Genomic DNA, 27715 nt, shown 5'->3' with positions numbered 1-27715 from the left:
ATTAGGGTTTATTTTACAGGTAAGTATTTAGCTTTAAATAGGAATAATTTATTTAATAATAGTTAATTTATTTCATTAGATATAAATTATATTTAAGTTAGGGGGTGTTAGGGTTAGAGTTAGACTTAGCTTTAGGGGTTAATACATTTATTATAGTAGCGGTGTGGTCCGGTCGGCAGATTAGGGGTTAATTATTGTAGGTAGGTGGATGCGACGTTTGGGGCGGCAGATTAGGGGTTAATAAATATAATATAGGGGTCGGCTGTGTTAGGGGCAGCAGATTAGGGGTACATAGGGATAATGTAGGTTGCGGCGGTGTACGGAGCGGCAGATTAGGGGTTAATAATAATATGCAGGTGTCAGCGATAGCGGGGGCGGCAGATTAGGGGTTAATAAATATAACATAGTGGTCGGCGATGTTAGGGGCAGCAGATTAGGGGTACATAGGGATAACGTAGCTGGCGGCGGTGTACGGAGCAGCAGATTAGGGGTTAAAAAATGTTAATAGAGTGGCGGCGATGTGGGGGGACCTCGGTTTAGGGGTACATAGGTAGTTTATGGGTGTTAGTGTACTTTAGAGCACAGTAGTTAAGAGCTTTATAAACCGGCGTTAGCCCAGAAAGCTCTTAACTACTGACTTTTTTCTGCGGCTGGAGTTTTGTCGTTAGATTTCTAACGCTCACTACAGCCACGACTCTAAATACCGGCGTTAGAAAGATCCCATTGAAAAGATAGGATACGCAAATGGGGTAGGGGGATCTGCGGTATGGAAAAGTCTCGGCTGCAAAGTGAGCGTTAGACCCTTTCCTGACTGACTCCAAATACCAGCGGGCGGTAAAAACCAGCGTTAGGAGCCTCTAACACTGGTTTTGACGGCTACCGCCCAACTCTAAATCTAGGCCACTGTTAATAACATTCTGTTATTCACTCTTTGGAATTCAAAAATCTCAACATGTCCACATGCTTCTGGCTAAGTCTGGTTCTCTGTTTGCAGCTATATTTCCTGCAGCAGAGAAAAGGCTGTTGAGGTGTATAAGTAGGGTTTTGCCAATTTCACCAAACTGGGATATTTATCTTTGTTAGCTCTTCACCAATGCTAAGTGTTTTCTACCTTGGCAAGGGGCCTCTCAATAAAGTAACCCTTGACTTCATTCTAACATAAAAATATCTTGAATATCTATATGCAATGGTAAATAACCAGCTATAAGGTTAGGGGAAATATCTAGTCCGCTCTAAAACGAACTAATATATACTTAAAGGTTGAAAAACCAACTAATCGATTATGAGATTTGTTGACAACTATTTTCATAATCGATTATTATCGATTATGACGATTAGTTGTTGCAGCTCTATATAAATTTAATGTTTTTAGCTTAATATTGGCTTTAATTTCACCCGTGTGGTTAATAAAATCAGCTGGGTAGTGTTCCCATCAGGGGCTCGATTTATCAAGCCCTTTTCTCCACTTTGAATGCAGTTTCACACAAGCAAACCTGCAGTTAGGATTTATCATCAGACCGCTGCTTCCCTACCGTGTTCTCCACCTCTTAGGTGGAGAATTTCAATCTCCCCAGTCTCTTCCTACCACGGAGATTGACAGCCTGTGCGTGGGCAGGGTTGCGCACGAGAGCAGAGGAGAAGCCAGGTGGACGGGTGAATATGTACGCCCCTTTCCGATAAATTGAGCCCTAAATAGGAATTGAAGAGGACACTGCCTATTAGAGAGATGCATTTGGATCTTTCGTGAAGTAGGTGGCTGTTCGCATCTTTTCGTAGCTGGATTGATTTGGGGGAAAAATCACCCACACTAAGATACTGTATGTGCAAATCTTTCACTAGAATCAATCAGACTACAAAAAGATCCGAAGGGTACAAGCAGCTACCTACTTCTGAATTCAGATCCTCACAAAGGATTCAAATGCATGTTCCTACTGCCTAGGTAGGTATTGCGCACACCCTGGGGTTTTCTGTCCTTTTTATGTTCAGAAAGTTTCTACCTTCTCAAATAGTGTGTGTATATAACTGCTGACATGATAGTAAAAAATTGTTAATCACTTTTTTTTTTTCTCTGTGTTTATTGCAGACTTTTCTAACCTGTTATCAGTTGGAATTCTCTGCTTTCCTCGCTGTCTGTCCTCTCAGGCAGTACCTAGTGTATATGTGTATACATATGGTACCGGTTCTAGTGTTTAACCAAAGCGCAAAAATATACTTCATGTAAGCAAAAAAAAAAAAAAAAGTCGGGACACTCCTGAGTAATCTCCCATAGACAATATTTTGTCACTTCCCATAACGGCATTTTTGCTGACTAATTATTGGCCGCTCTTTATTGAAAGGATACTTTAGTCAAAATCAAACTTGCATGAATCAGATGGACCATGTCATTTTAAACAACTTTACAATTTACTTCTGTGCACAGTCTTTTTATATTTACACTTTTTAAATCACCAGCTCCTACTGAGCATATGCAAGAATTCACAGAATATACGTATATGCATATGTGATTGGCTGATAGCTGTCACATGATACGGGGGAGTGGTAATAGACATAACTTGAAAAAAAAATCTACTACTCATTTGAAGTTCAGACTAAGTGTTATTGCATTGTCTCTTTGTCATGCATTTGTTGATTATGCAAATCTACTGTACTTACTGGTCCTTTAAGATAGGTAAGTAGAGGACACAGCCCAGTCAGAAGGCTGTCTGTTTGGTTTTGGGAAGGACAAGAAAGGGAAACATATGGTGTTTAAATGCATTGTATAAAACCGAAGCTCATATTATTCTGTATCACTGTCACTCTAGATTACAGCAGTTTTATTCTGTTCCTTTTCAGGTGTACAGAAGCATGTGTACACAAATGCTAAAAAGCAAATGCTGGTTTCACTCCCTCCGCCTGTCCTTACTCTTCATTTGAAAAGATTTCAACAGGTAAGGTCCGTTCTAAAGCAACATGGCAATTTTTTCTATTGCCAAATTGAATCTGCTTTTTTACAGCCCTGTTTAAGGAGTATGTGTTACAAGATACTGCACATTTAACTTCTTAATTTGCAGTCATTCATTTTTGTTTTCATTTTCATACCACCTCCACCCCCCCATAAAACAGTATAATATAATAAATATGTTAAAGGGGGCGGCAATACTTAGTACATAGTAAATCCTTAATCAAATGTTTGTTTATAATCAATAATTGTATCTTTTTTTTTTTTTTGGAGGGAGAATTATGCTGAATGTGTTTTTTCTATTTGTTTCACAAATCTATGTTGAATTACTGCAGTTTTTATTTTAACACTATATAAAATGTTTACCATATTTGCTCACTTAAAGATTAACAGTATACATCTGTACAACTTAATTTCCTTGATTTTCCTCTCTTTTTCTGGTCTCTAGCATGGTTTTAATCTTCATAAAATTAATAGGCATGTCAAATTTCCTGAAGTGATAGACCTTTCTCCATTTTGTACTACAAAATGTAAGGTAAGTGATTCACTGTGTGAATTGTGAGGTTTCATGTCCCTTTAATTATTAGCCACACTGGCTAAATGCTATAGTCATAATCAATTTTTAAATGGCACAAATTGTATTAAACACCTTTTCTAATATTCATTTTTAATAAATATTGTCGTTTGCACAAGCACTGTGATGTAAAGTATCCCTGACAGCAGCACTTTCCACTCCTGTTAAATAATTCAACTGACATTTTAGCCGGGCTGTGTTGGCTGCATACTTATGTCTCTTTAAAGTGAATGTAAACTTTAATGAATTAAAGCCCAGGGTCAGAAAGTAATCTTTAAAACAGGGACACTTTATTTCATTAAAGTTTATAAAGACACTTATTTTTTTTAAAATACTTACCTATGTTAAACATAACGCCAATCCTCCGCCCACAGCTCCTGCTTTCTTTAGCAGAGCCATATCAAATTCGGTTTCCTCCAAACATTGTGTGCCCCATTTGGCGTCCAGCTCGTGGGGCAACGCAACGATTGAAGGAAGCCAGATTCGTCATCGATAAGGTAATGAAAGCAGGAGCTTTGTGCGGAGGATCGCCGTTATGCTGACCATAACGCAAAGGTATTTTTTTTAAAAAGTGTCTTTCTTTTTAATGACATGATGAGTCCACGGATCATATAATTACTAGTGGGAATATCACTCCTGCCCAGCAGGAGGCGGCAAAGAGCACCACAGCAAAGCTGTTAAATATCACCTCCCTTCCCTCCCACTCTAGTCATTCTCTTTGCCAACATTAGAGCAAGGAAGTGGTAAAGTTAGGTGTTAGAAAAAGATTCTTCAATCAAGATTTTATTATTTTCAAAGTGGTGCTAGATTGTGCTGCTTTGTCCTAGGGTGTAGCCGTAGTCCATATCAGTCTCTACAGTAGAGTAGTGATGTCTTTAGAGCAAGGGGAACTTGTGGGACATAAGTCTCACTGCGCCTCCCATATACTAATGCTGCCCTAACCCTGACAGACTGGATAATATTACTCAGTCAGTTCTTTCTTTTCACAGGTCCATGGGAGGGAGAGGACCTCTCAAACCTGAGTGCTGCCTTGCTGTCAGGCAGATGAGGAGGTAAGTGCTTTCTTTATTTTCTGGGGGTAGAGACTCAGAATAAAAAAGGGGGCACTTTATTCAGGGACACATTCAAGGGCTCAGGGGAGGCTCTTTGGTATTGACAGCTGAAAGAAGGCACTGGGGCTTTAAAGTTTTATTGCGGCTAATGGTGGTTTAATTTTCCCGGCGGTTCACTTAGTTAATATAGACCGACCGGGAGAAGTCTTGTGTGATGCCCACGATGGGCGGGTTTACAGGAGGCGCCAAGCTGTGTTGTGCGCCTTTTGCCTGTACTTCCTGTTGTTCGGAAGAGACAGCGCAGCTTCTGTTTCTGGCACTTTTCTGCGTGGTTGAAAACGGAGATCCGTTTCTAAGTCCAGACCTGTGAATAAATATCGTCTCCTGCTCAGGAAAGGAACGGGTCATTAGAAGGTAGACACCTCAGCTTAGTTGCTGAGGTGTAGAGGTGATCTAAGATTATTATTTAAATGACTGTCGTTTCTACAATACTAAAGTAAAAAAGTTACTGTTTTAAATTTAAAGTGTCAGTAACGTTTTTTTCTAGTTCTAAATTTTATTAAAGATTTGATCTTTGACACTGTGTTTTAATATGGACTAAGAAACCTTGCAAAATGTTACTTGTTTTTTGTGTTTTGATGCCAATGTGGAACCACCAATCCCTTTCTGTTCCTCATGTATTGAGAGAACTTTTAAATTACAGGGATAGACATTTTTCTGAGCCTTCATTCTCCAAGGAGGATACTGTTCAGAAGTCTAATGTTAATAGACAATATATGCCGCAGCTTTCTCCTCAAGTGTCCCAACTTGTTTCGCCCACACATGCAGTGCTGTGCGCTTCCTCTAACTCCCCCTGGAGTTACATTGCAGGATATCGCTTCTCTCATGTCTTCTGCGGTTTCGGATGCATTATCTGCCTTCCCTATGTTGCAGGGGAAGCGCAAGAGGAAAAGTAGACATTCGGTTGGTGAGGTTACTGACACAGTTGTTGCTATTTTGGATGTTCCCTCCCAGAAGCCTGAGGAGGAGGATCCTTCGGTAGCATCTGAGGGTGAAATCTCAGATTCTGACAGTGTAATCCCTACTACTGATACTGAAGTTGTATCCTTCAGATTAAAGCTTGAACACCTCCGTCTGTTATTTAAGGAGGTTTTAGCTACATTAGATGACAGCGACAATATGGTTGTAGTTAAGCCAAAGAAATCCAGCAAGCTAAACAAATATTTTGAGGTACCTTCCTCGATAGAGGTTTTTCCGGTACCAGACAGAGCTTCTGAGATCATTACCAAGGAGTGGGAGAGATCGGGTATCCCTTTCTCTCCATCTCCTATATTTAACATGATGTTTCCCATAGCCGACTCTGTCAAGGAGGCTTGGCAAACAGTCCCTAAGGTGGAAGGAGCTGTGTCCACCCTGGCTAAGAGAACTACTATTCCCATAGAGGATAGTTGTGGCTTTAAAGATCCTATGGACAAAAAATTAGAGGGATTACTTAAGAAGATGTATGTACACCAGGGGTTACAATGGCAACCTGCTGTGTGCATTGCTACCGTCACTAGTGCGGCGGCCTATTGGTTTGATGCGTTGTCTGATGCTATTAAGACAGACACTCCTTTGGATGAGATTCAGGATAGGATAAAGGCTCTTAAGTTGGCTAATTCCTTCATTGCGGATGCTTCCCTACAAGATATCAAGCTGGGAGCAAAGATTTCAGGTTTCTCTGTTTTAGCCCGCAGAGCCTTATGGTTAAAACCTTGGTCTGCGGACATATCATCTAAATCTAAACTGTTAGCGATTCCTTACAAAGGGAAGACTTTGTTTGGACTGGGCTTGACGGAAATAATTTCTGATATCACGGGAGGTAAGGGTCATCTTCTCCCTCAGGATAAGAGAAACAAGCAAAGAGTCAGAGGTAATTATTGTTGCTTTCGAAAATTTCAAGGGAAATTCTTCCGCTTCCGCCCCCAAGCAAAATCAGGCAAAACCTTCCTGGAGACCTAACCAGTCTTGGAGTAAGGGAAAAGAGTCCAAGAAGCCTGCCATGGAATTTAAATCAGCATGAAGGGCCTGCCCCCGATCCGGGACCGGATCTTGTAGGGGGCAGACTTTCCTTCTTTACTCAGGTTTGGGTTCGAGATGTTCAGGATCCCTGGGCGGTAGAAATAGCGTCCCAGGGATACAAACTAGAATTCAAAGGTTACCCTCCCAGACGCAGGTTTCTGCTTTCAAAATTATCTGTAGACCAGACAAAAAGAGAGGCATTCTTACATTGTGTACAGGACCTCTCCCTCCTAGGAGAAATAGTTACTGTTCCTATGCAGGAACAGGGTCTGGGTTTTTATTCCAATCTGTCTGTGGTTCCCAAAAAAGAGGGAACCTTCAGACCAATTTTAGATCTCAAGAGTCTAAACACATTCCTCAGAGTACTGTCCTTCAAGATGGAAACTATTCGTTCCATTCTTCCTTTTGGTCACAGGGATCATCACAAGTTTCTAAGGTTTGCCTTTCTAGACTTTGACTCTTCCTTATGCTCTTGCTACAGCTCCCAAAATGTTCTCAAAGGTTCTGGGATCTCTGCTGGCGGTGCTTCGTTTAAGGGGCATTGCAGTGGCTCCCTATCTGGACGACATCCTGGGCCAGGCGCCATCCTTTCAACTAGCAAGGTCCCACACGGAAATTCTGCTATCCTTCCTGCGATCTCATGGGTGGAAGGTAAATCTTGGAAAGAGCTCCTTATTTCCAAACACAAGGGTAACTTTCTTGGGAACCATAACAGATTCCCTATCTATGAAGATTTTTCTGACAGAAGTCAGGAAATCAAAGATTTCCGATTCTTGTCTAGCGCTTCAGTCGGCTCCTCGGCCATCAGTGGCTCAGTGCATGGAGGTAATCGGGCTGATGGTGTTAAACATGCTCAGTCAATGAAACGGAGATTATATGGATTTGTCTCCTTGAATTCTACTGGAGCAGGAGACAAGGAACTCTCTTCTATGGTGGTTGTCTCAGGATCATCTCTCCCAGGGAACCTACTTTTGCAGACCCTCTTGGGTGATTGTGACGACAGACGCCAGCCTTCTCGGATGGGGAGCAGTCTGGGGCTCCCTAAGGGCACAGGGAGTTTGAACTCTGTCAGAGTCTGTTCTACCAATAAACATTCTGGAGCTGAGAGCAATCTTCAATGTTCTTCTAGCCTGGCCCCAGTTAGCCTCAGTCCAGTTTATCAGCTTCCAGTCGGACATTATAACTTTAGTGGCTTACATCAATCATCAGGTAGGAACGAGGAGTTCCTTAGCGATGACAGAGGTAACAAAAATAATTCAGTGGGCGGAGACCCACTCTTGCTGTCTGTCGGCGATCCCAGGGGTGGACAACTTGGAGGCGGACTTCATGAGCAGGCAGACCTTTCATCCGGGGGAGTGGGAACTCAATCCGGAAGTATTTTCCAGCCTGATTCTCAAATGGGGTCAGCCGGAATTGGATCTCATGGCATCTCGGCAGAATGCCAAGCTTCCAAGGTACGGGTCGAGGTCCAGGGACGCCCTGGCGGTATCTTGGATCTTCAGTTTAGCATACCTATTTCCTCCGTTTGCTCTTCTTCCTCGGGTTATTGCTCGAATCAAGCAGGAGAGGGCCTCCGTGATCCTCATTGCACCGGCTTGGCCTCGCAGGATTTGGTATGCAGATCTGATGGACATGTCATCTCTGCCACCCTGGAGGCTTCCGTTGAGGAAGAACCTTCTACTTCAAGGGCCCTTCCTTCATCCAAACTTAGTTTCTCTGAAGCTGACTGCTTGGATATTGAACACTTAATTTTATCCAAGTGGGGCTTTTCAGAATCGGTCATAGAGACCATTATTCAGGCTCGTAAACCTGTAACTAGAAAAATTTACTACAAGATATGGCGTAAATATCTTTATTGGTGTAAATCCAAGGGCTACTCTTGGAATAGAGTTAGGATTCCTAGAATTTTGTCTTTTCTCCAAGAGGGTTTGGAGAAAGGATTATCGGCAAGTTCCCTAAAGGGTCAAATATCTGCCTTGTCTATTTTGTTACATAAGCATCTGCCGGACGTACCAGACGTACAATCTTTTTGTCAGGCCTTGGTCAGGATCAGGCCTGTGTTCAAACCTTTTACTCCTCCCTGGAGTCTTAATTTAGTTCTTAAGGTTCTTCAAGGGGCTCCGTTTGAGCCTATGCATTCCTTAGATATTAAGTTGTTATCTTGGAAAGTGTTGTTTTCTTGTTGCGATTTCTTCTACTCGTAGAGTGTCAGAGCTCTCGGCATTGCAGTATGAGTCTCCTTATCTTATTTTTCATTCAGAAAAGGTAGTTTTACGTACAAAAATGGGATTTCTTCCTAAAGTAGTTTCTAACCGGAACATTAATCAGGAGATTGTTGTTCCTTCCTTGTGTCCTAATCCTTCTTCTCAGAAGGAACGGCTTCTGCACAATTTAGACGTGGTACGTGCTCTAAAATTCTATTTGCAGGCGACTAAGGATTTTCGTGAGTCGTCTGCTTTATTTGTGTTTTTTTTTAGGTAAACGTAAGGGACAGAAAGCCACGGCTACTTCTCTTTCTTTTTGGCTGAATAGTATCATACTTTTTGCATATGAGACTGCTGGAAAGCAGCCTCCAGAGAGAGTTACGGTCCATTCCACGAGGGCTGTTGCTTCCTCATGGGCATTCAAAAATGAAGCTTCTGTGGAACAGATTTGCAAGGCTGCAACTTGGTCCTCTCTTCACACTTTTTCAAAATTCTATAAGTTTGACACTTTTGCCTGAGGCCGCTTTTGGGAGAAAGGTTCTTCAAGCAGTGGTGCCTTCCGTTTAGGTTCCCTGTCTTATCCCTCCCTAATCATCTGTGTCCTCTAGCTTGGGTATTGATTCCCACTAGTAATTAGATGATCCGTGGATTCATCGTGTCATTAAAAAGAAAAGAAAATTTATGCTTACCGGATAAATGTATTTCTTTTTTGACACAATGAGTCCATGGCCCGCCCTGCTATATGACAGGTTGTGGGTTTATTTTAAACCGCTGCTGTCCTAGCTCTCTTTGATTTTACCTATGGAATGTAATTTTACTTTTCATACAGATTGTATGGCAATAAATGATACGTTTTAATCTTTGAACCTGTGGCCCCGACTCACCTTCTCTTCTTTTTTGGCTGTTTTGGATACTATTGCAGACATACAGGAGGTCTGCAGGTGGTTTGCGGGGAGAGACGAATTCTGCTGCTGTGTATTGAGCGGTTCCTACTGGTCACACCTGGTGGTGACGTGAAGGCAAGGGGAGGAGATACCCGAAGAGGCAAACAGACCGGGATTTGTTTGTACTGAGCTACAGAAGAAGACAGGTGGATTAAGAGGTACTGTTTTGCTATACTGGAGTAACTGTTTGAATCACAGTGTATCTCTTTGCTGTTGCATGCAGATTATGCCCGTAATATCACACTCTGCTTGAGCGCTATAGTATGGAGTGTTTGGGAAGAGGGTTTATTTTAAACTTCAGACACCTCTGCACCTTGTTACTTCCTTTCTCTCCTATACTTCGGTCGAATGACTGGAGTGGGAGGGAAGGGAGGTGATATTTAACAGCTTTTGCTGTGGTGCTCTTTGCCGCCTCCTGCTGGGCAGGAGTGATATTCCCACTAGTAATTAGATGATCCGTGGACTCATCGTGTCAAAAAATAAATACATTTTTTCAGGTAAGCATAAATTTTCTTTTTTTAAACTTTAATGAATTAAAGTGCCCCTGTTTTTAAGATTACTTTTTGATCCTGGGCTTTAATTAATTAAAGGTTACATTTTCACTTTAAAGTGTTACATGTAACAGACAGTGACATTTAGTACAATTTAAATGGACAGTAAACGAAGACATTTCTCTTGTGTTGCTATAAAATAACATACCAGACAAATCTTAGTTTTTTCTTTTTACTGCAATTATTTTACTATAGCCAAACTCCACCGACTATTTGCCTTATTTTAAGGAGCCAATCTGGGATTTAGTCCAGACAACAAGGCTAGTCACTGTCCTAAAGTTAAATTGAATTGTTTTGCAGTTATCTGATAAAGCCAATTAGGGACAGATATATAGCAGACTTAGCCTTGAAAAGCCAGCAGGTTCATTTCATGTTCTGAGAATTAGAAATGGCTCCAATTTCAGATCTAAATTAAATGATGAAATGAGGGCAAAATACATAATGAAAATATATTGCAAAGTTGCTTTATGTATAACTTAACATTTTATATAAAAATCTCAAATGCATTACCTGAAGCTAGCTGGTGATTGATGGCTACACATATATGCCTTGTGATCGATTCACCAGATGTGCATTGCTGCTCTGGAGCCGACTAATATTGTGTTTAGCATCTTTCAAGGTTTTAACATGGTTATAGTGCATTAATAAAATGCTCAAACATTTTCGTCTTACACTCTTATGTCACTTAAAGTTTTGCTTTTCTGTGTCCTTTTTATAATGATTTTTGTTAAACAATTTTTGTGCTGTCCACAGAACATCATTGGGGATTCTGCGTTACTCTATTCCTTATATGGGGTTATTGAACACAGTGGGACCATGAGATCTGGACACTACACGGCGTATGTCAAATCACGAAATCCAAGTTCGCAACTATTTGATCTAGTACTTAAAGGAATACTCCCTGAAGGTAAATGTCATCTAGTCTCAATCTTTACTCCAGGCTTTTAGAGGATAATATCATTTCTCCAGGAAAAACAAAATTTATGCTTACCTGATACATTTATTTATTTCTTGACACGGTGAGTCCACGTATCATCATCAATTACTGTTGGGAATATTACCCCTGGCCGGCAGGAGGAGGCAAAGAGCATCACAGCAAAGCTGTTAAGTATCACTTCCCTTCCCACAAACCCCAGTCATTCGACCGAAGGAAAAGGAGAGAAAGGAAGCAACACAAGGTGCAGAGGTGCCTGATGTTTAAATAACAAAAAAACTGTCTAAAATACAGGGCGGGCAGTGGACTCACCGTGTCAAGAAAGAAATACATTTATCAGGTAAGCTTAAACTTTGTTTTCTTTCTAATGACACAGTGAGTCCCTGGATCATCATCATCAATTACTGTTGGGAATCGATACCCAAGCTAGAGGACACAGATGATAAGGGAGGGACAAGACAGGTAACCTAAACATAAGGCACCACCGCTTGAAGAACCTTTCTCCCAAAAGAAGCCTCAGCCGAAGCAAAAGTATCAAATTTAGAAAAAGTATGCAGAGAGGACCAAGTTGCAAATTTGTTCCACAGAAGATTCATTTTTGAAAGCACAGGAAGAAGAAACAGCCCTCGTGGAATGAGCCGTGATTCTCTCAGGAGGCTGCTGTCCAGCAGTTTCATAGGCCAAAGAAATTATATTCTTCATTCAAAGAGAAAGAGAAGTAGCCGTAGCCTTCTGACCCTTGCATTTTCCAGAGAAACAGACAAACAAAACAGAAGACTGGTAAAAGTCGCCTGCAAGTAGAATTTCAGCGCATGCACAACATTTAGGTTGTGCAGCAAACGCTCCTTATGAAAAGGAGGATTAGGACACAAAGAAGGAATAAGAATTTCCTGATTAATATTCCTGTCCGAAACAACTTTAGGGAGGAAACCTAACTTAGTATGCAGAACCACCTTATCAGAATGAAAGATAAGATAAGGGAAATCACACTGCAACGCCGAGAGTACTGAGACTCTCCGAGCAGAAGAAATGGCAACAAGAAACAAAACCTTCTTAATATCTAAGGAATGCATAGGCTCAAATGGAGCCTGTTGTAAAACTTTAAGAACAAGGTTAAGACTCCATGGAGGAGTAACAGGTTTAAACACAGGCCTGAATCTGACCATGGCCTGACAAAAAGATTGCACGTCTGGCACATCTGCCAGACGCTTATGCAACAAAAAAGAAAACGCAGAAATCTGACCTTTTCAGAGTACTTGCTGACAAACCCATGGCCAAAATCCTAGGAATCCTGATTCTACTCCAAGAGTAGCCTCAGGAATCACACCAATACAGATATTTACGCCATATCTTATGGTAAATCCTTCTTGTCACAGGCTTGCGAGCCTGGATCAAGGTCTGAACAACCGACTAAGAAAACCCACACTTAGATAAAATTAAGCGTTCAATCTCCAAGCAGTCAGCTTCAGAGAAACGAGATTTGGATGAAGGAAGGGGCCCTGAAGTAGAAGGTCCTTCTTTAGAGGATGTCTACAAGGTGGAAGAGATGACATTTCCACTAGGTCTGCATACCAGATCCTGCGAGGACACGCCAGTGCTATGAGAATCACAGACGCCCTCTCCTGCTTGATTTGAGCAATGACTCGTGGAAGGAGAGTGAACGGGGGAAACAGGTATGCTAGACTGAAGTTCCAAAGGACCGCCAGAGCATCTATCAGGACAGCCTGTGGATCCCTTGACCTCGCACCATACCTCGGGAGCTTGGCATTCTGCCGAGAAGCCATGAGATCCAGCTCAGGCCACCCCCATTTGAGGACTAAGGTGGAAAACACCTCCGGGTGGAGTTCCTACTCTCCAGGATGAAAAGTCTGTTTGCTCAGAAAATCTGCTTCCCAATTGTCCACTCCTGGAATGTGGATCGCAGATAGACAGCAGTTGTGGGTCTCCGCCCACTGAATAATTTGAGCCACCTCTTTCATGGCAAATGAACTCCGAGTTCCTCCCTGGTGGTTGATGTACACCACCGATGTTATGTTGTCCGACTGAAACCTGATAAACCGGGCTGAAGCTGAGGCCAGACCAGTAGAGCATTGAAGATCGCTCTCAGTTCTAGGATGTTTATGGGGAGATCTGACTCCTCCCGAGTCCAAAGACCCTGAGCCTTCAACGAGCCCCAGACTGCTCCCTAGCCCAGCAAGCTGGCATCCGTGGTCACAATCACCCATGAAGGTCTGCGAAAGCAAGTTCCCTGGGAGAGGTGTTCTTGATACAACCACCACGGAAGAGAATCTCTTGTCGCCTGATCCAGATCTATTCGAGGAGACAGATCTGCATAGTCCCCGTTCCATTGTCTTAGTATGCATACTGACGGTCGAGACAAGGACTGAAGGGCAAGGCAAGAGTCGAAGATCTTTGATTTCCTGACCTCCGTCAGAAATATCTTCATTGATGGGGAATCTATTATGGTTCCTAAGAACACTACCCTTGTAGCTGGGACCAGCAAACTTTTGCCCAGATTTACCTTCCATCCGTGGGAACGAAGAAAAGACAACAAGCTCTCCGTATGAGAGTTTGTTCGTTGAAAAGACAGCGCCTGAACCAGAATGTCATCCAGATATGGCGCCACTGCAATGCCCACTGACCGGACCACTGCCAGAAGAGCCCCCAGAACCTTTGAGAAAATTTTGGGAGCTGTGGCAAGCCTAAACGGAAGAGCTACAAACTGAAAGTGATTGTCCAAGAAGGTCAACCGTAGAAACCTGTGAAATGATCCTTGTGAATGGGAACATGAAGGTATGCATCCTTAAGGTCTATGGTTGTCATGAACTGGCGACTAAAGGAAGAATGGAACGTATAGTTTTCATCTTGAAGGACGGTACTCTGAGGAACTTGTTTAGACACTTTAGGTTTAAAATTGGTCTGAAAGTTCCCTCTTTCTTGGGAACCACGAATAGATTGGAATAGAATCCCATACTCTGTTCCTGCCTTGGAACAGGAACTATCACTCCCAGAGCGGAAAGATCCTGAACACAATTTAAGAATGCCTCTCTTTTTATCTGGTCTGCAAATAATCTTGAGAGGAGGAACCTGCCTCTGGGAGGAAAATATCCACCGCCCTAGGATCCGGGACATCCCATATCCAAGTTAGAGCGAATAGTGAAAGTCTGCCCCTACTGGATCCTTTCCCGGATCGGGGGCAGACTCTTCATGCTGATTTTAAATCAGTTGTGGGCTTCTTAGATTGCTTCCCCTTGTTCCAAGACTGATTGGACTTCCAGGAAGGCTTGGACTGTTCCTGCTTGGAAGAGGGAGGGAAAGGCTTACCTCTAAAGTTTCAAAAGGAAAGAAAATTGGAGATGGAGAAAAAGGAATACCAGGTCTCTCCTACTCCCTTGCAATAAGCTCCGTAGCACGGTCTGGTACAGGGAAAACTTCCACCGCGGAGGGAGCATCAAAGTATTTGTTTAGTTTACTAGATTTCTTAGGGTTGACTACGACAGTCGTATCGGAGTCGTCCAAGGTAGCCAAAACCTCCTTAAGTAACAGATGGAGGTGTTCCAGCTTAAACCTGAAGGATACCACTTCAGCATCAGAAGAAGGAATTATACTGTCTGAGATTTCACCCTCAGACGCTACCGAAGTGTCTTCCTCCTCAGACCTTTGAGAAGGAGCACCTTGGCTAGCCACAACCTGATCAGAAACCTTACTCACTGATTCTTTAAATTTCCTCTTGCGCTTTTCCCTGAAGGATGGGAAAAGCAGACAGCGCCTCAGATACCGCTGAGGATACCTGGGTAGCAATGTCTTGCAAAGAGAATCCTATCGGATTGTGAGCAGAAACGCAGGGCACTGCATGTGTAGACGAGAAAGATTGGGACGCTTGAGGGGAAAGCTGCAGCATATCTGGTACAGGAGACACCTGAACAGCATCTGCCTTAGTTAATGGTGGCTCAGGATCAAAAAGTCTATCCCTGTAACACAATGTTCTCTCATGCATGAAGAACAAAAAGGTACTGGTGGTTTCACCTGGGAGTCAAAACATAGTTTGCAAGCAACAATTTGCAAAGCCTCTTGATCCATCTTGCAACAATAAAAATAAAGTGAAATATAAAAACTTTTATTTTCCCTTATTAAGAAAACTGAAAAAGAAAAACGCTACTGCGCCTTATATTTATTGAAAAAAGAAGTAGAGATACTGTAAAAATCCCCAGGCAACCTTATACACTTCAGCAGCTTTACTGAGGTGTCTTCCTGTCCTGCTGCCTGAGATCGATTCCTCTACTCAATTGATCTGGCTCTACTCCGGACCTGTGTATCCGTCGACTGAGCAATTCTATAGCGGAGGAGCCAACATCTGCGTTACTATTCCTGAAATTTACATGAGATAAAATGGAAAGTGCGCCAACTAACTGCCGCCTCTGCAAAGGACCCCATACCCTTTTAATCTGGGGCCGTCCCGGCGGCCAGGATACAAGTTCCGATACTAGGAAGAAATGCATAGCCGTATAAAAGTTTTAGACAAAAATAGCCCACAAATCTCACATAAGTCCTGCCCGGATACCAACTGGAGCTAAGGACACACTGAACCACCAATAACATTAAAATAACGTCTCTCCACAGTGTCTGCTAACTGTCAAATGATTAACCCATAATAGGGTCCATTATAAAACATCCCTTTTTATTTTTAACAGCACCTAGCTGTTGAAGTGCCAGATTTTCCTTATCATTAAAGAAAAAATATACATGGCACTGACCTGAAATCAGTCTGCCCGGCAGTAGGACAGCTCACCTGGTTTGGGAGGGTGCCGTTCCTCACATGGACCTGTGGAGAAGGAAATAACTGACTAAGCTTACTCAGGCTTTCTGAATAGGGCAGCAAAATTGTTTGAGAATGTGCAGTGAGGATTGTACCTCACAAGTTCCCAAATGCTTAAAAGCCACCACTGCACTACTGAAGAGACTGACGTGGGCTACGGCTAGACCCCAGGAAAAATCAGAGCAAACTTACTCTGCTTTAAAATAAAATCTTGATTGAAGAAAACTTCTTATAAGACACGAAAACTTCACCTCCTCCTTGCACCGCAGGCAAAGAGAATGACTGGGGTTTGTGGGAAGGGAAGTGATACCTAACAGCTTAGCTGTAGTGCTCTTTGTCTCCCCCTGCTGGCCAGGAGTGATATTCCCAACAGTCATTGATGATGATCTGTGAACTCACCGTGTCATTAGACAGAGAGCATTTTCTACCTTTTTGTTGATGCAATAATATAGCAGGAAGAAGTCATACTCACCTGAGAAGATGGGTTTCATGCTTTAGATTTTTGCCTTGTCATCTATAAAAAAGGGACTACTCATTAATTGGCGAGTAGATGTGCATTCAGACTTATCGGCACTAAATGAATGTCGAAGATAACGGCCAGAAGCCACATATGGTAATTTTCAGTGTCAAATTTTTTCTTGTGAGAGTGCAGCACTCGAAGATATGTGCAAATCCAGAACTTAGTACGTTGCACTTTCAGAAGAAAAAACCTGGCTCCGAAAATTGCCAAATGCGGCTACCATCTTAAGCATTTGTTTAGTTCCAAATGCACACCTAATGGCAAGTGCCGCTGAGCAATGATGGAAATTTCTTTTTTTTTTTTTTTAAATTATCCTTTTATATTACACTTCCTTTCTCCATCCTAAGTAAACAAACAGGCCCTATTTACAGTGTCCCTAGAATTGTTCTTTGGACTCTCTCTAGTATAGCCCATCCTTCTCTTGTTACCTGCCACTGATATCCAAGACTACTGCCACTCATATCCGAGACTAGCCTTTACTTTTAGGGACACTAAAGTCAAAATTAAGCTTTCTAATGGTGGTGAGAGTCCACGACAATTCATTACTGTTGGGAATTCATCACCTGGCCACCAGGAGGAGGCAAAGATGCCCTACACCAGAGCTTTAAAATCCCTCCTACTTCCCTGACCCTCTCAGTATTTTCTTTTGCCTAGCCTAGGAGCAGGCGAAGGTAGAGGTGCTCAGGATTTATTGAAGATTTACAGGGATATTAATCCCATGTTTTTTCCTCAATGGATAGTACCTGTAAGAAAGGAACATATAGTACTGGCTGTACAATGTAAATCTCTTCTCTGGAGTTGTAGTCGCAAGCCTGCCATGGCTGTTGCTGGGACAGTTCCTTAAGCCTCCTCCTGTTTGGCCATGGAGATTTACTTCCTTAGTATATCCTGTTAGTTAAAGCAGAGAGCCCATCCTGTGCTGTATCATCAGGATTACCAGTTGGGTAAGAACAGTGGAGGGGACTTTGCTGGGTAAGTACCTTGCTTGTCTCACACAGCAGGTACATACAGTTGGGTAGATCACAGCAGAAATCTCGGACTGTCATAATTATGTGCACTTTTATTCTCACGTATGTATGTTTGTTTGTTATTTTAGCTTAGTCCTGGAGTATAGCCGTATAGCTCTATAGGTTCAAAACTAAGGCTACAGACATCTAAGCTCTTAGGCACATGTACAATTGCACACTAGTGACATACTGAAAGTGGTAGACATTATGGGTATATGACTTTTTAGCCTTTATTTATTTGAGAGGTATGTGTAACTTTTTAGGTTGCGGCCCGTTTAAGATTTGGTCTCTGCTCATAACCAGCATTTTTAGTGCTCCACGATTGATCAATACAGTCTGTTCAAGAGCTCTAAATTGGCTGGTGGAGAATTGTAATGGCTGGGCAGGAGTTGGCAGAGTGCAGGATGAGAAAATATTTTCACGCTACCTGCCGATTCCTGTTACTATGTGCAGGACTATAGTGTGCAACAGGAGCTTCCTTTGCTTTGTATTTTGGATACTGGAGGGGGTAAGATCTAGTCCTATACCACAGAGCAAGGGGGGCTTTTTGATATTTTCCTAGTGGTTCTAGCATCAGACACAATTTTGTTTGCAGGGTTTCTTTGGTGTCCTCTTTATCTATGCTTTCTAGAGCTAACTCCAACCTGTATCTGTTATGCCATCTGGATTTTTCAGTCTGGGAATCTAGTCTGGTAGATAGCTTCCTTGGGAAAGGAATTTCTTTGTCTGTCCTAGGGAATGTCTGCCTTGGATGCCAGCCTTTAGTGATGGAGTGCTGTCTGGAGATCTTGAATGTTTCAGGGAGTTTTGTCTCCTACGAGGTGAGGTTCCAATAAATGTATTGGAATTCTGTTCGATCTTCAGAGCGCTTCAGATTTAGTCTATCACAGGATTCTTCCTTTCCTTCTAGTTTCGTTGAGCAACATAAAGGTGGTAGCCTACAGCAACTTTTGCAGTGGTATTGCAGCACAATAGAAGAGGTTTCTTGCATTCTAGATTGATCTGACACTCATCAATGTACCATCTTTGCAGTTCATATTTATGGGGTCCCCAAATATTAAATCCCAATTTTGCTAGAATTGAGCATTTGGTTATTTTTTGATAAAGGGGTTCTGACTCCAGTGGATAACTTACTTCAGGCTTGCAAGCTAGTTGCTAAGTAAACTTTCCATGAGGTGTGGAGAGTGTATCAATTCTTAGTATTCAGCCTGGGGCTATACACGGCATTCTGTTCGGATACCTTACATCTTCTATCTTCTTCTGAATGCCTTATGTAAGGATCTGTTTACCAGCGTCCTTTGAGTCACATTTTGCGTACTTTCTGTTTTTTATTGGAATTTGTTTGTTGCCCAGATGTTGAGCTTTTAGCTTCGGCTTTGGTTAGACTCCCACCAAGTCTCAGGCCAACTTCTTCTCTGGGAATTTGAACTTGGTTCTTAGGGTCGGGGAATTTATTTCCTTAAACCCTAGAATTGCATTGGACCTACAGTTTCATTTCTAATAGCCATTTCAGCCACAGCTGTTTTTTCTGGGATACTCTGTATACAGTGTTTTCATCAGGACAGGGTATCTTCTAGTACTTTGTACATCTTAGTTAATTTGGTTTCTTTAGAGAAAGATCCTTCCTTATGCTCGAAGCCGAAATCTTTAGAGGTGAGATTGCTACATTTTATCTGGATGTAGTCAGGGCATTAAAGTTTGTTTATTGTTGCTTTTTGGGAGTATCCAGTTTGTTGGTTTAGCTTCGGATACGCATAAGGGTCAGAAGGCATCTTCTGTATGCTGTTTATGTTCTCTGAGATTATTTGGTGGCGGGATAGTCGCCACCTTTACATTTTTTCATATAGCTCATTATACTCGTTTTTGTTTTACTTCTTGGGTTTTCAAGAATGTGGTTTCAATAGAGTAAATTTGTGAGGCTCAACGTGGTTGTATTTCAAACTTCTACCATGATTTTAGCAATTTGCTGGTTTTGCCTAGCCTGAGGAAATCTTCGGTAGGATGGGTTTCCAGGGTTTCGTTTCTGGTAAATAGGTGTCTGCCTTTACTTTGTCCCACCCATTTTTCGTGGACTTCTCAGCTTGGGTATTAGCTCCCGACAGTAATTAATTGTTGTGGACTCTCACCACCATTAGAAAGAAAACATAATTTATGCTTACCTGATTCATTTCTTTCTAGTTGGTGAGAGTCCACGAACCCGCACAATTTTTCTAAGTTGTGGCAGTTTTAGTTTGCACCTCTTTACCTTACTATCCTTCGTACTTCTTTCTCCTATTCTTGGCTATACGAAATACTGGTAGGGGCAGGGAAGTAGGAGGGATTTTAAAGCAGGTTGTCTTTGCCTCCTCCTGGTGGCCAGGTTAAATCCAAACAGTAATGAATCGTTGTGGACTCTCACCACCAAGAAATACATTTATTTATCAAGTAACCATAAATTATGCTTTCATGATTCAGATAGAGTATGCGGTTTTAGGAGACTATTCTATTTAGTTCAATTTCCAAATTGTGCAGTGTTTTTATATTCCGATAAATGTGCACTCAGACTATCTAAAGCTCCAGCTACTATTGAGCATGTGCAAGAGTTAAAGGGACACTAAACCCCAAAAAAATCTTTCATAATACAGGTGGAGAATACGATTTGAAATAACATTCCAATTTACTTCTATTATCTAATTTGCTTTATATTTTTTACATATCCTTTGTTGAAGAAATAGCAATGCACATAGGTGAGCCAATCACATGAGACATCTATGTTTAGCCACCAATCAGCAGCTACTGAACCTATCTAGATATGTTTTTCAGCAAAGAAAATATTGAGAGAATGAAGTAAATAAGACAATAGATGTAAATTAGAAAGTTGTTTAAAATTGCATGCTATTTCTAAATCGTGAAAGAAAAAATGTGGGTTTCATGTCCCTTTAAGTTTATACATATGAGATTGTGATTGGCTGGCTGAATGCTGTCACATGATACAGGGGAGGCAGCAAATTGAAGAAAATTGTTTTGTCAGAAAAAATATACTGCTCATTTTAAAAGTGCTATTGCAGTCTTTTTATTATGCACTTGTTGATTATGCAATTCTAGTGTATTTAAAGGGACACAAAACCCAAATTTATTTTCATGATTCAGATAGAGCATGCAATTTAAATAATTTTCCAATTTATTTCTATTATCTCATTTGTTTTGTTCTCTTTGTATTCTTTTTGAAAAGTTACCTAGGTAGGCTCAGAAGCTACTGATTGACTGCAGATGTATGCTTCTTGTCATTGTCTTTCAGCTAGCTCCCAGTAGAACATTGCTTCTCCTTTACCAAAGGATATCAAGAGAATGAAGCAAATTAGATAATAGAAGTAAATTGTAAAGTTGTTTAAAATTGTGTGCTCTATCTGAATCATGAAAGAAAAAACTAAATTTATGCTTACCTGATAAATTTATTTCCGGGCATGGGTCCACAACTTCATTCCAATTACTAGTGGGATATTCAACTACTGGCCAGCAGGAGGAGGCAAAGAGCAACCCAGCAGAGCTGTTAAGTGTCGCTTCCCTTACCCATAACCCCAAATCATTCGGCCGAAGGGAAATGGAAAAAGAATATAACACAAGGTATAGAGGTGCCTAAGGTTTACACAAAAAAACGGACGTCTTAAATTTAAGCAAGGGTGAAGTTGTGGACTCTCCATGCCAAAAAAGAAAGAAATTTATCAGGTAAGCATACATTTTCTTTTTTTTCCCAAGGCATGGAGAGTCCACAACCCCACCCGGACCTAAAACAGGAGGCACCACCGCTTGAAGAAAAAGAGACCCTGTAGCCTCCTTGCAGATTTGCTCCACAGATGCTTCATTTGAAAGCCCAGGAAGAGGAGACAGCCCTAGTGGAATGAGCCGTAATTCTCTCTCAAGGTTGTTGTCCAACTGTCTTATAAGCTAGCCTTATAACACTTCTCAACTAGAGAGAAAGGGAAGTAGAAGTGGCCTTCTGACCCTTATGCTTACCAGAGAAAACAACGAACAGGGCAGAAGATTGACGAAAATCTTTAGTTGCATGAAGTAATTTTTAAAGCACGCACAACATCCAAGTTATGTAAAAGACGTTCCTTCTGATAAGAAGGATTGGGGCAAAAGGAAGCAACAACAATTTCCTGATTAATATTGCGATCCGAAACTACCTTAGGAAGAAATCCTAGTTTAGTATGAAGGACCGCCTTATCCACATGAAAAATAAGGTAAGGGGAATCGCACTGCAGAGCCGAAAGTTCAGAAACTATGCGAGCAGAAGAAATAGCAAGAAGAAATAAAACCTTCCAGGATAACAATTAAATATCAACAGAGTGCATTGGCTCAAACGGAGCCTGCTGCAAAACTTTTTAAGAACAAGGTTAAGACTCTATTTGTTCACCCCTGGGATGTGAATGGCAGACAGAAGGCAATGTGAGTCACCTCCTTCATAGCTAAAGAATACACAGAGTTTCCCCCCTTATGGTTGATGTAAGCCACCGAGGTGATGTCCGATTGGAATCTGATAAACCGGACTAAAGATAATTGAGGCCAAGCTGTCAAGGCATTGAAGATTTGCTCTCAACTCCAAGATGTTTATGGGAAGACTCCTCCTGAGACCACAGGCCCTGAGCTTTTAGAGAGCACCAAACTGCTCATCAGCCTGACAAGCTGGCGTCCGTGGTCACAATCACCCAGGAAGGTCTTAGGAAGCATGTGCCTCGGGATAGATGATCCTGAAAAATCCACCACACGAGAGTCTCTTGTTAGAGGATCCAGATCTATTTTTTGCGATAGATCTGAATGGTCTCCGTTCCATTGACTGAGCATACATAGTTGCAGAGGTCTCAGATGGAACCGAGCAAAAGGAATGATGTCCATAGAAGCCACCATTAGACCAATCACCTCCATGCATTGAGCCACTAATGGCCAAATAGCAGACTGGAGAGAGAGGCACGATGCAAGAAGTTTGGCTTTTCTGACATCCGTCAGGAAAATCTTCATGTACAGGGAATCTATTATTGTTCCTAAGAAACATACCCTTGTAGCCGGAACAAGGCAACTCTTTTCCATATTCTCTTTCTACCCCTGGGAATGTAGAAAACGACAGCACCATCTCTGTATGAGATTTTGCTAGATGAAAAGATGACGCCTGAACCAAATAGGTAAGGCGCCACCGCAATTCCCTGAGATCTGACCACTACCAAAAGAGCCCCCAGAACCTTTGTGAATATAGCGCCGTGGCAAGGCCAAACGGAAGTGCAACAAATTGGAAATGCTTGTCCAGAAAGGCAAATCTCAGAAACTGGTGATGATCCCTGTGAATGGGAACATGAAGATCCACATCCTTCAGGTCTATGGTCATCATGGACCAAGGGAAGAATGGAACAAATGGTTTCCATTTTGACGGACTGAACCCTGAGGAATTTGTTGAGACACTTTAGTTTTAAAATGGGACGTAAAGTTCCCTCCTTTTTTGGAACCACAAAAAGATTTGAATAGAATCCTTGACCCTGTTACTCTACTGGAACTGGAATAATCACCCCCAGGGAAGATAGGTCCTTTACGCAGTTTAAGAAGGTCTCTCTCTTTACCTGGTTTGCAGATGACCATGATAGGATAAATCTGTCCCTGGGCTTGTATCCAAGTCTGATGAAAAAAGGAAAGTCTGCCCCCTACCTGATCCAGGACAGGAGGCAATCCCTTCATACTGATTTAGAATCCGTTGAAGGCTTCTTGGTTTGCTTCCCCTTATTCCAAAGCTGACTGGACCTCCATGAGGTCTTGGATTGCTCTGGCTTGGAAGAGGAGGAAGAAGATTTCTGCTCTTTGAAATTACGAAAGGAACGAAAATTAGAATTCTGGCGACCCTTAGGTCTACTCCTCTTGTCCTGAGGTAGGAAAGATCCCTTTCCACCTGTAATCTCAGAAATGCCAAATCAGGACCAAATAAGGTTTTACCCTTATAAGGTAAAGACAAAAGCTTGGATTTGGAAGTTACATCAGCTGACCAAGATTTTAACCACAACTCTCTGCAAGCTAAAACCGCAAAGCTAGACATTTTGACTCCCAGTCTAATTACTTGCATGTTGGCATCACAGATAAAAGTATTGGCCAGCTTAAGACCCTTGATCCTATCTTGGATCTCCTCTATAGTAGTCTCTTCTGAAATTAGTTCAGACAAAACATCGCACCAATAAGATGCTGCTCCCGCAGCCATCGCAATGCTTGCAGCAGGCTGCCACTATAATCCCAGATGAATGTTCATCTTTTTTAAGTAAGCCTCTAGCTTCTTATCCATTGGATCCTTGAAATAACAACTATCTTCTATAGGAATAGTAGTTCTTTTAGCTAGAGTAGAAATAGCTCCTTCTACCTTAGGTACAGTGAGTCACGAATGGAGTCCGCAATAGGAAACATATTTTTAAAAACAGGGGAATGGGAAAAGGGAATCCCTGGCTTATCCCATTCTTGAGCTATGATTTCTGACATTTTATCTGGAACAGGAAAAACATCCACAGATGAGGGAGAATCATAAACTCTATTAAGTTTAGATGACTTTTTAGGGTTGACAACGACAGAAGGTTCGGAGTCATGTAAGGTAGCGAGTACCTCCTTCCAGAAGTATTCGGAGGTGTTCAAGCTTAAATCTAAAATTAACCTCTTCTGAATCAGTAGAGCTTTCCATCCTAGATTTAGAATCTGAGATCTCACCTTCAGAAGTCACTGAAGTATTCTCGTCATCAGATAACTGAGGGAGACTGACTAACGCCTTTGCTGAGTCAGAACCCTTACTGAGAGAAATATTTTTAGACTTTCTCTTCCTCTTACCAGAAGTAGGAAAGGCTGACAAGGCTGCAGAAACCACAGAAGTTATTTGCGCAGCAAAATCTCCTGGTAAATAAACACCCCCTTGAGGATGCTGAGATGAACTGCATGTGAAACTGCTAAAGCTTGGGTCACTCGAGGGAAAAGCTGAGGCATAGGTGGTACAGCACCATCCTGAGAGACAGAAGGCTCTGAGAGATTAATATTATCTTTCAATAATAGTCTTATTTAGGCAAGGGGAGCAAAATTGCACAGGAGGAAATACATTTGCCTCCAAGCAAAACAAACATTTTTCAAAGGAACCACTATGTTCATTAGTGTCCATTATGAATAAATTGGTCCTACAAAAAACATAAATAAATAAGATTACTGACTAAAAATATGTAAAAAAAAAAAAAAAAAAAAACTCAAGCCGGAGTGTAAACCTTGAACTGCACTCGCCAGGTATCTAAAACATTTAAACAGAAAAAAGTTTGTAGCAAAAAAAAACACCGCAAAAAATAAGCACCCTAATACCTTAGCACTGCTGAGGGCTTACCACCTCCTGACAACAGACAATCTATTCCCTAGTATGCAGGACCGGAGACAATATCTATAAATCAGGAGCTGAAGAGGACCACACACCTCGCTTTTAACTCCGCTATACTCGGAGAAACGGTCATGTGACTGCAACTAATTTCAACTGCGCCACAGCTCTAACTAACGCTGTCTGTGCTAGAAAACTGCATGCAACTAAAAATAACAGTAACGAAACTTGTTTAAATGTTTGCATCCAAGCAAAAAATAAAATATGCCCCCAACAATAAAAGAAACTCTCAAGGAGTCCGGCTCTGATTGTGAGCCTTAAGCCCTATGCTGTCAGCCTCATAACTACCTCATATAATGCAGTGCCCTCAAACTCCATAATCATAAAGATAAAGAAAGTCCCAGTAAAATAAAGCCCACAGAAGAATTAAATCCAATAGTGCGGTCACCCTCTCGCCTAGAAGGAAAGCACTTACCTGTGGATCCTGCCGTCCGACAGGGAATGGCATCTAAGGTGTGGTGGAGTCCTTCACGTCTACCAGGGACCTGTAGAAAAGGAGAGAACAGAATAAACAAATCTGGCTTTCTATAGTAGGGGTAGCAATAATGTTAGAAGTAAAGCAAAGACAACCTCGCCACCTTCTAACTGCTAAAAGCCACCACTACTCTTCCTAAAGAGATTGACATGGACACAGCTAGAACCCAATCCTTGCTTGCAGGGAAAAGTACCCATTAATGGAATAAATCTTCTCAGACACTCATCTTCGCCATCCTCCCGATCACAAAGGCAAAGAATTGACTGGGGGTTATGGGTATGGGAAGTGACACTTAACAGCTCTGCTGGGGTGCTCTTTGCCTCCTCCTGCTGGCCAGGAGTTGAATATCCAACTAGTAATTGGAATGAAGTCATGGACTCTCCATGCCTTAGGAAAGAAAGTTGGGTTTCATATCCCTTTTAATTGTCCTTTTTAGTAAGCAAAACAAAAACATAAGGACATTTTTTCACAAAACATTTTAGAACTTTAAAAACAGTTTTGTCAGAATTAGTAGTTGTTAAATTGCTTAATTAGTTTTTAATAATTTTTATATTTTTACAGTTTCAGGAAGTGAACCACCAATGGGCCATTGGTACCATATCAGTGACAGCCATGTACAAGCAGTGCCATTGACTAAAGTTCTGAACTCTCAGGCCTACCTTTTGTTCTATGAGAGAATACTTTAATAAAACTCAGACTGTGAGCGGAATTCTTTATTTGCCAAGGAATCTATTAGTTGATTGTGTTATGAATGGTTCTGGAAGCCATATTTAATAAAAACAAAAAAATTGCAAGGACACGACTCGAAAATTGTGGATGCAGAAAATATTTGTGGAGAAAATTCTCAGCTGAGCACTTTTGTATGGTGTCACCAACGTATTCAGTGTTATGCAATAAATTTATATGCAATCATGAAAATTGTAGATTTGAATAATTGTTTTTAGCTACTCTGCAAACATTAATTTAAAATATTTTTGTATCGGCTCCAGAGCTTTTTTTGATGTAAAGTTGCATCTCAATGCACTTTTGTGTTTTTGTTTATATATTGCAAATATGTTTTAATATATCAAATACAAGGTGACATTCCATACGGATATCACATATATTGTTACTACCTAAATAACGGTCTATCTTTTTTATGCAAAGTGTATATATAGTCCTGTTTGTAACTGTAAATTACAAACCTATTATCGCTTCTCATTCATGATTTAACTGCTTATCTGGAACGGTGCCATTCTTATTTTTAATAAGAAAGGGGCCTATTTTTTGTTTTATACTGATAACCTACAATATATTTCAGTATTTTTTTCCAGTTATTTGATAAAAGTTTTAAAAAAAATGTCTGGGGGGGGCTCTCTGATCTGCTGTAGGACTGTTGCAATATATGTGTTCTAAATTTATTTTGTTTTATAATTGTGTTGGATTGCTTTCATTGTTTGCAGATTATTTTAATTTAAGCAAATCATTACTATATGCTGTCATGGAATACATATACGTTTGTTCCAATAAATCGCAATGGTTGTAAACGGTAAAATTAAATATGCAGTTTGTGTAGTTGCTTGATTTTATCCAGGCTCTATAACTGTTATCTCAGTTAAAATATAAAGGCATTAAACCTGCAATATTATACATGGAAGTTCAGATCATCATATGGTTCCCAAACCCATAAATGGTCACTGGTTTACTATAATTTGTTTGCATTTTCTATTATGTGATGATATGTGATAAAAATGTTCTATTTTCTTTACATAACTGTTAAATTAACAACAAAAGGTATATGTTTATTTTATTTATTTATTAATAGTGTGTTATCCCCCCACATGGCATGGAGGAGAAAACTAGACAAACTTCCAGGTGCTTTCTACCTAAGGTGCAAACATTTGAATTTGATGCCATTCTAGTTGGTGCTAGACAGAGCGGATACATTGGGTAGAAAAGATTACATATTTTATTGAAATTTAGGTAGGATAAGTATACTCCTTTAGAATAGGTATTTTCATTCAATGTCTTATGGGCCTGAACTCTACCTACAGATCTTAGTGTGAAATGCCATCATGCAGAATCCGGTGCTGCCTGACCGACTCCTTTTGGAATTCCCAGGAATCACCGGTACTTCCTGCTTCTTGTCATGTATTATAGCAGTCAAGCCCAGCACTTATTCTTCCAGTTCATGACCACATATACAATACTTTCACAAGATCTAGCATGCTGCACTTAAATCATATGAGGAA

The 27715-nt window shown here is 41.2% G+C and overlaps 1 protein-coding gene across 2 annotated transcripts in view; it reads left to right on the top strand.

The window, feature by feature from the left end:
- Positions 1-27023, top strand: part of USP16 (ubiquitin specific peptidase 16) — a 181268-nt gene extending 154245 nt beyond the window's left edge. For both annotated transcript variants that reach the window (XM_053705988.1, XM_053705989.1), the window contains 4 exons: positions 2833-2927; positions 3387-3473; positions 11078-11231; positions 26046-27023. In XM_053705988.1, coding sequence (XP_053561963.1) covers positions 2833-2927; positions 3387-3473; positions 11078-11231; positions 26046-26170 — 461 coding nt within the window. In that variant the 3' untranslated portion in view covers positions 26171-27023. The remainder of the gene's footprint in view (positions 1-2832; positions 2928-3386; positions 3474-11077; positions 11232-26045) is intronic.
- The last annotated feature ends 692 nt before the right edge of the window (positions 27024-27715 follow it).

The sequence above is a fragment of the Bombina bombina genome, chromosome 3 (assembly GCF_027579735.1).
Source record: "Bombina bombina isolate aBomBom1 chromosome 3, aBomBom1.pri, whole genome shotgun sequence".
Taxonomy (NCBI): Eukaryota; Metazoa; Chordata; class Amphibia; order Anura; family Bombinatoridae; genus Bombina; species Bombina bombina.
Note: the sequence above shows the minus strand (reverse complement) of the source record. Positions and strands in the feature narration are given on the sequence as shown.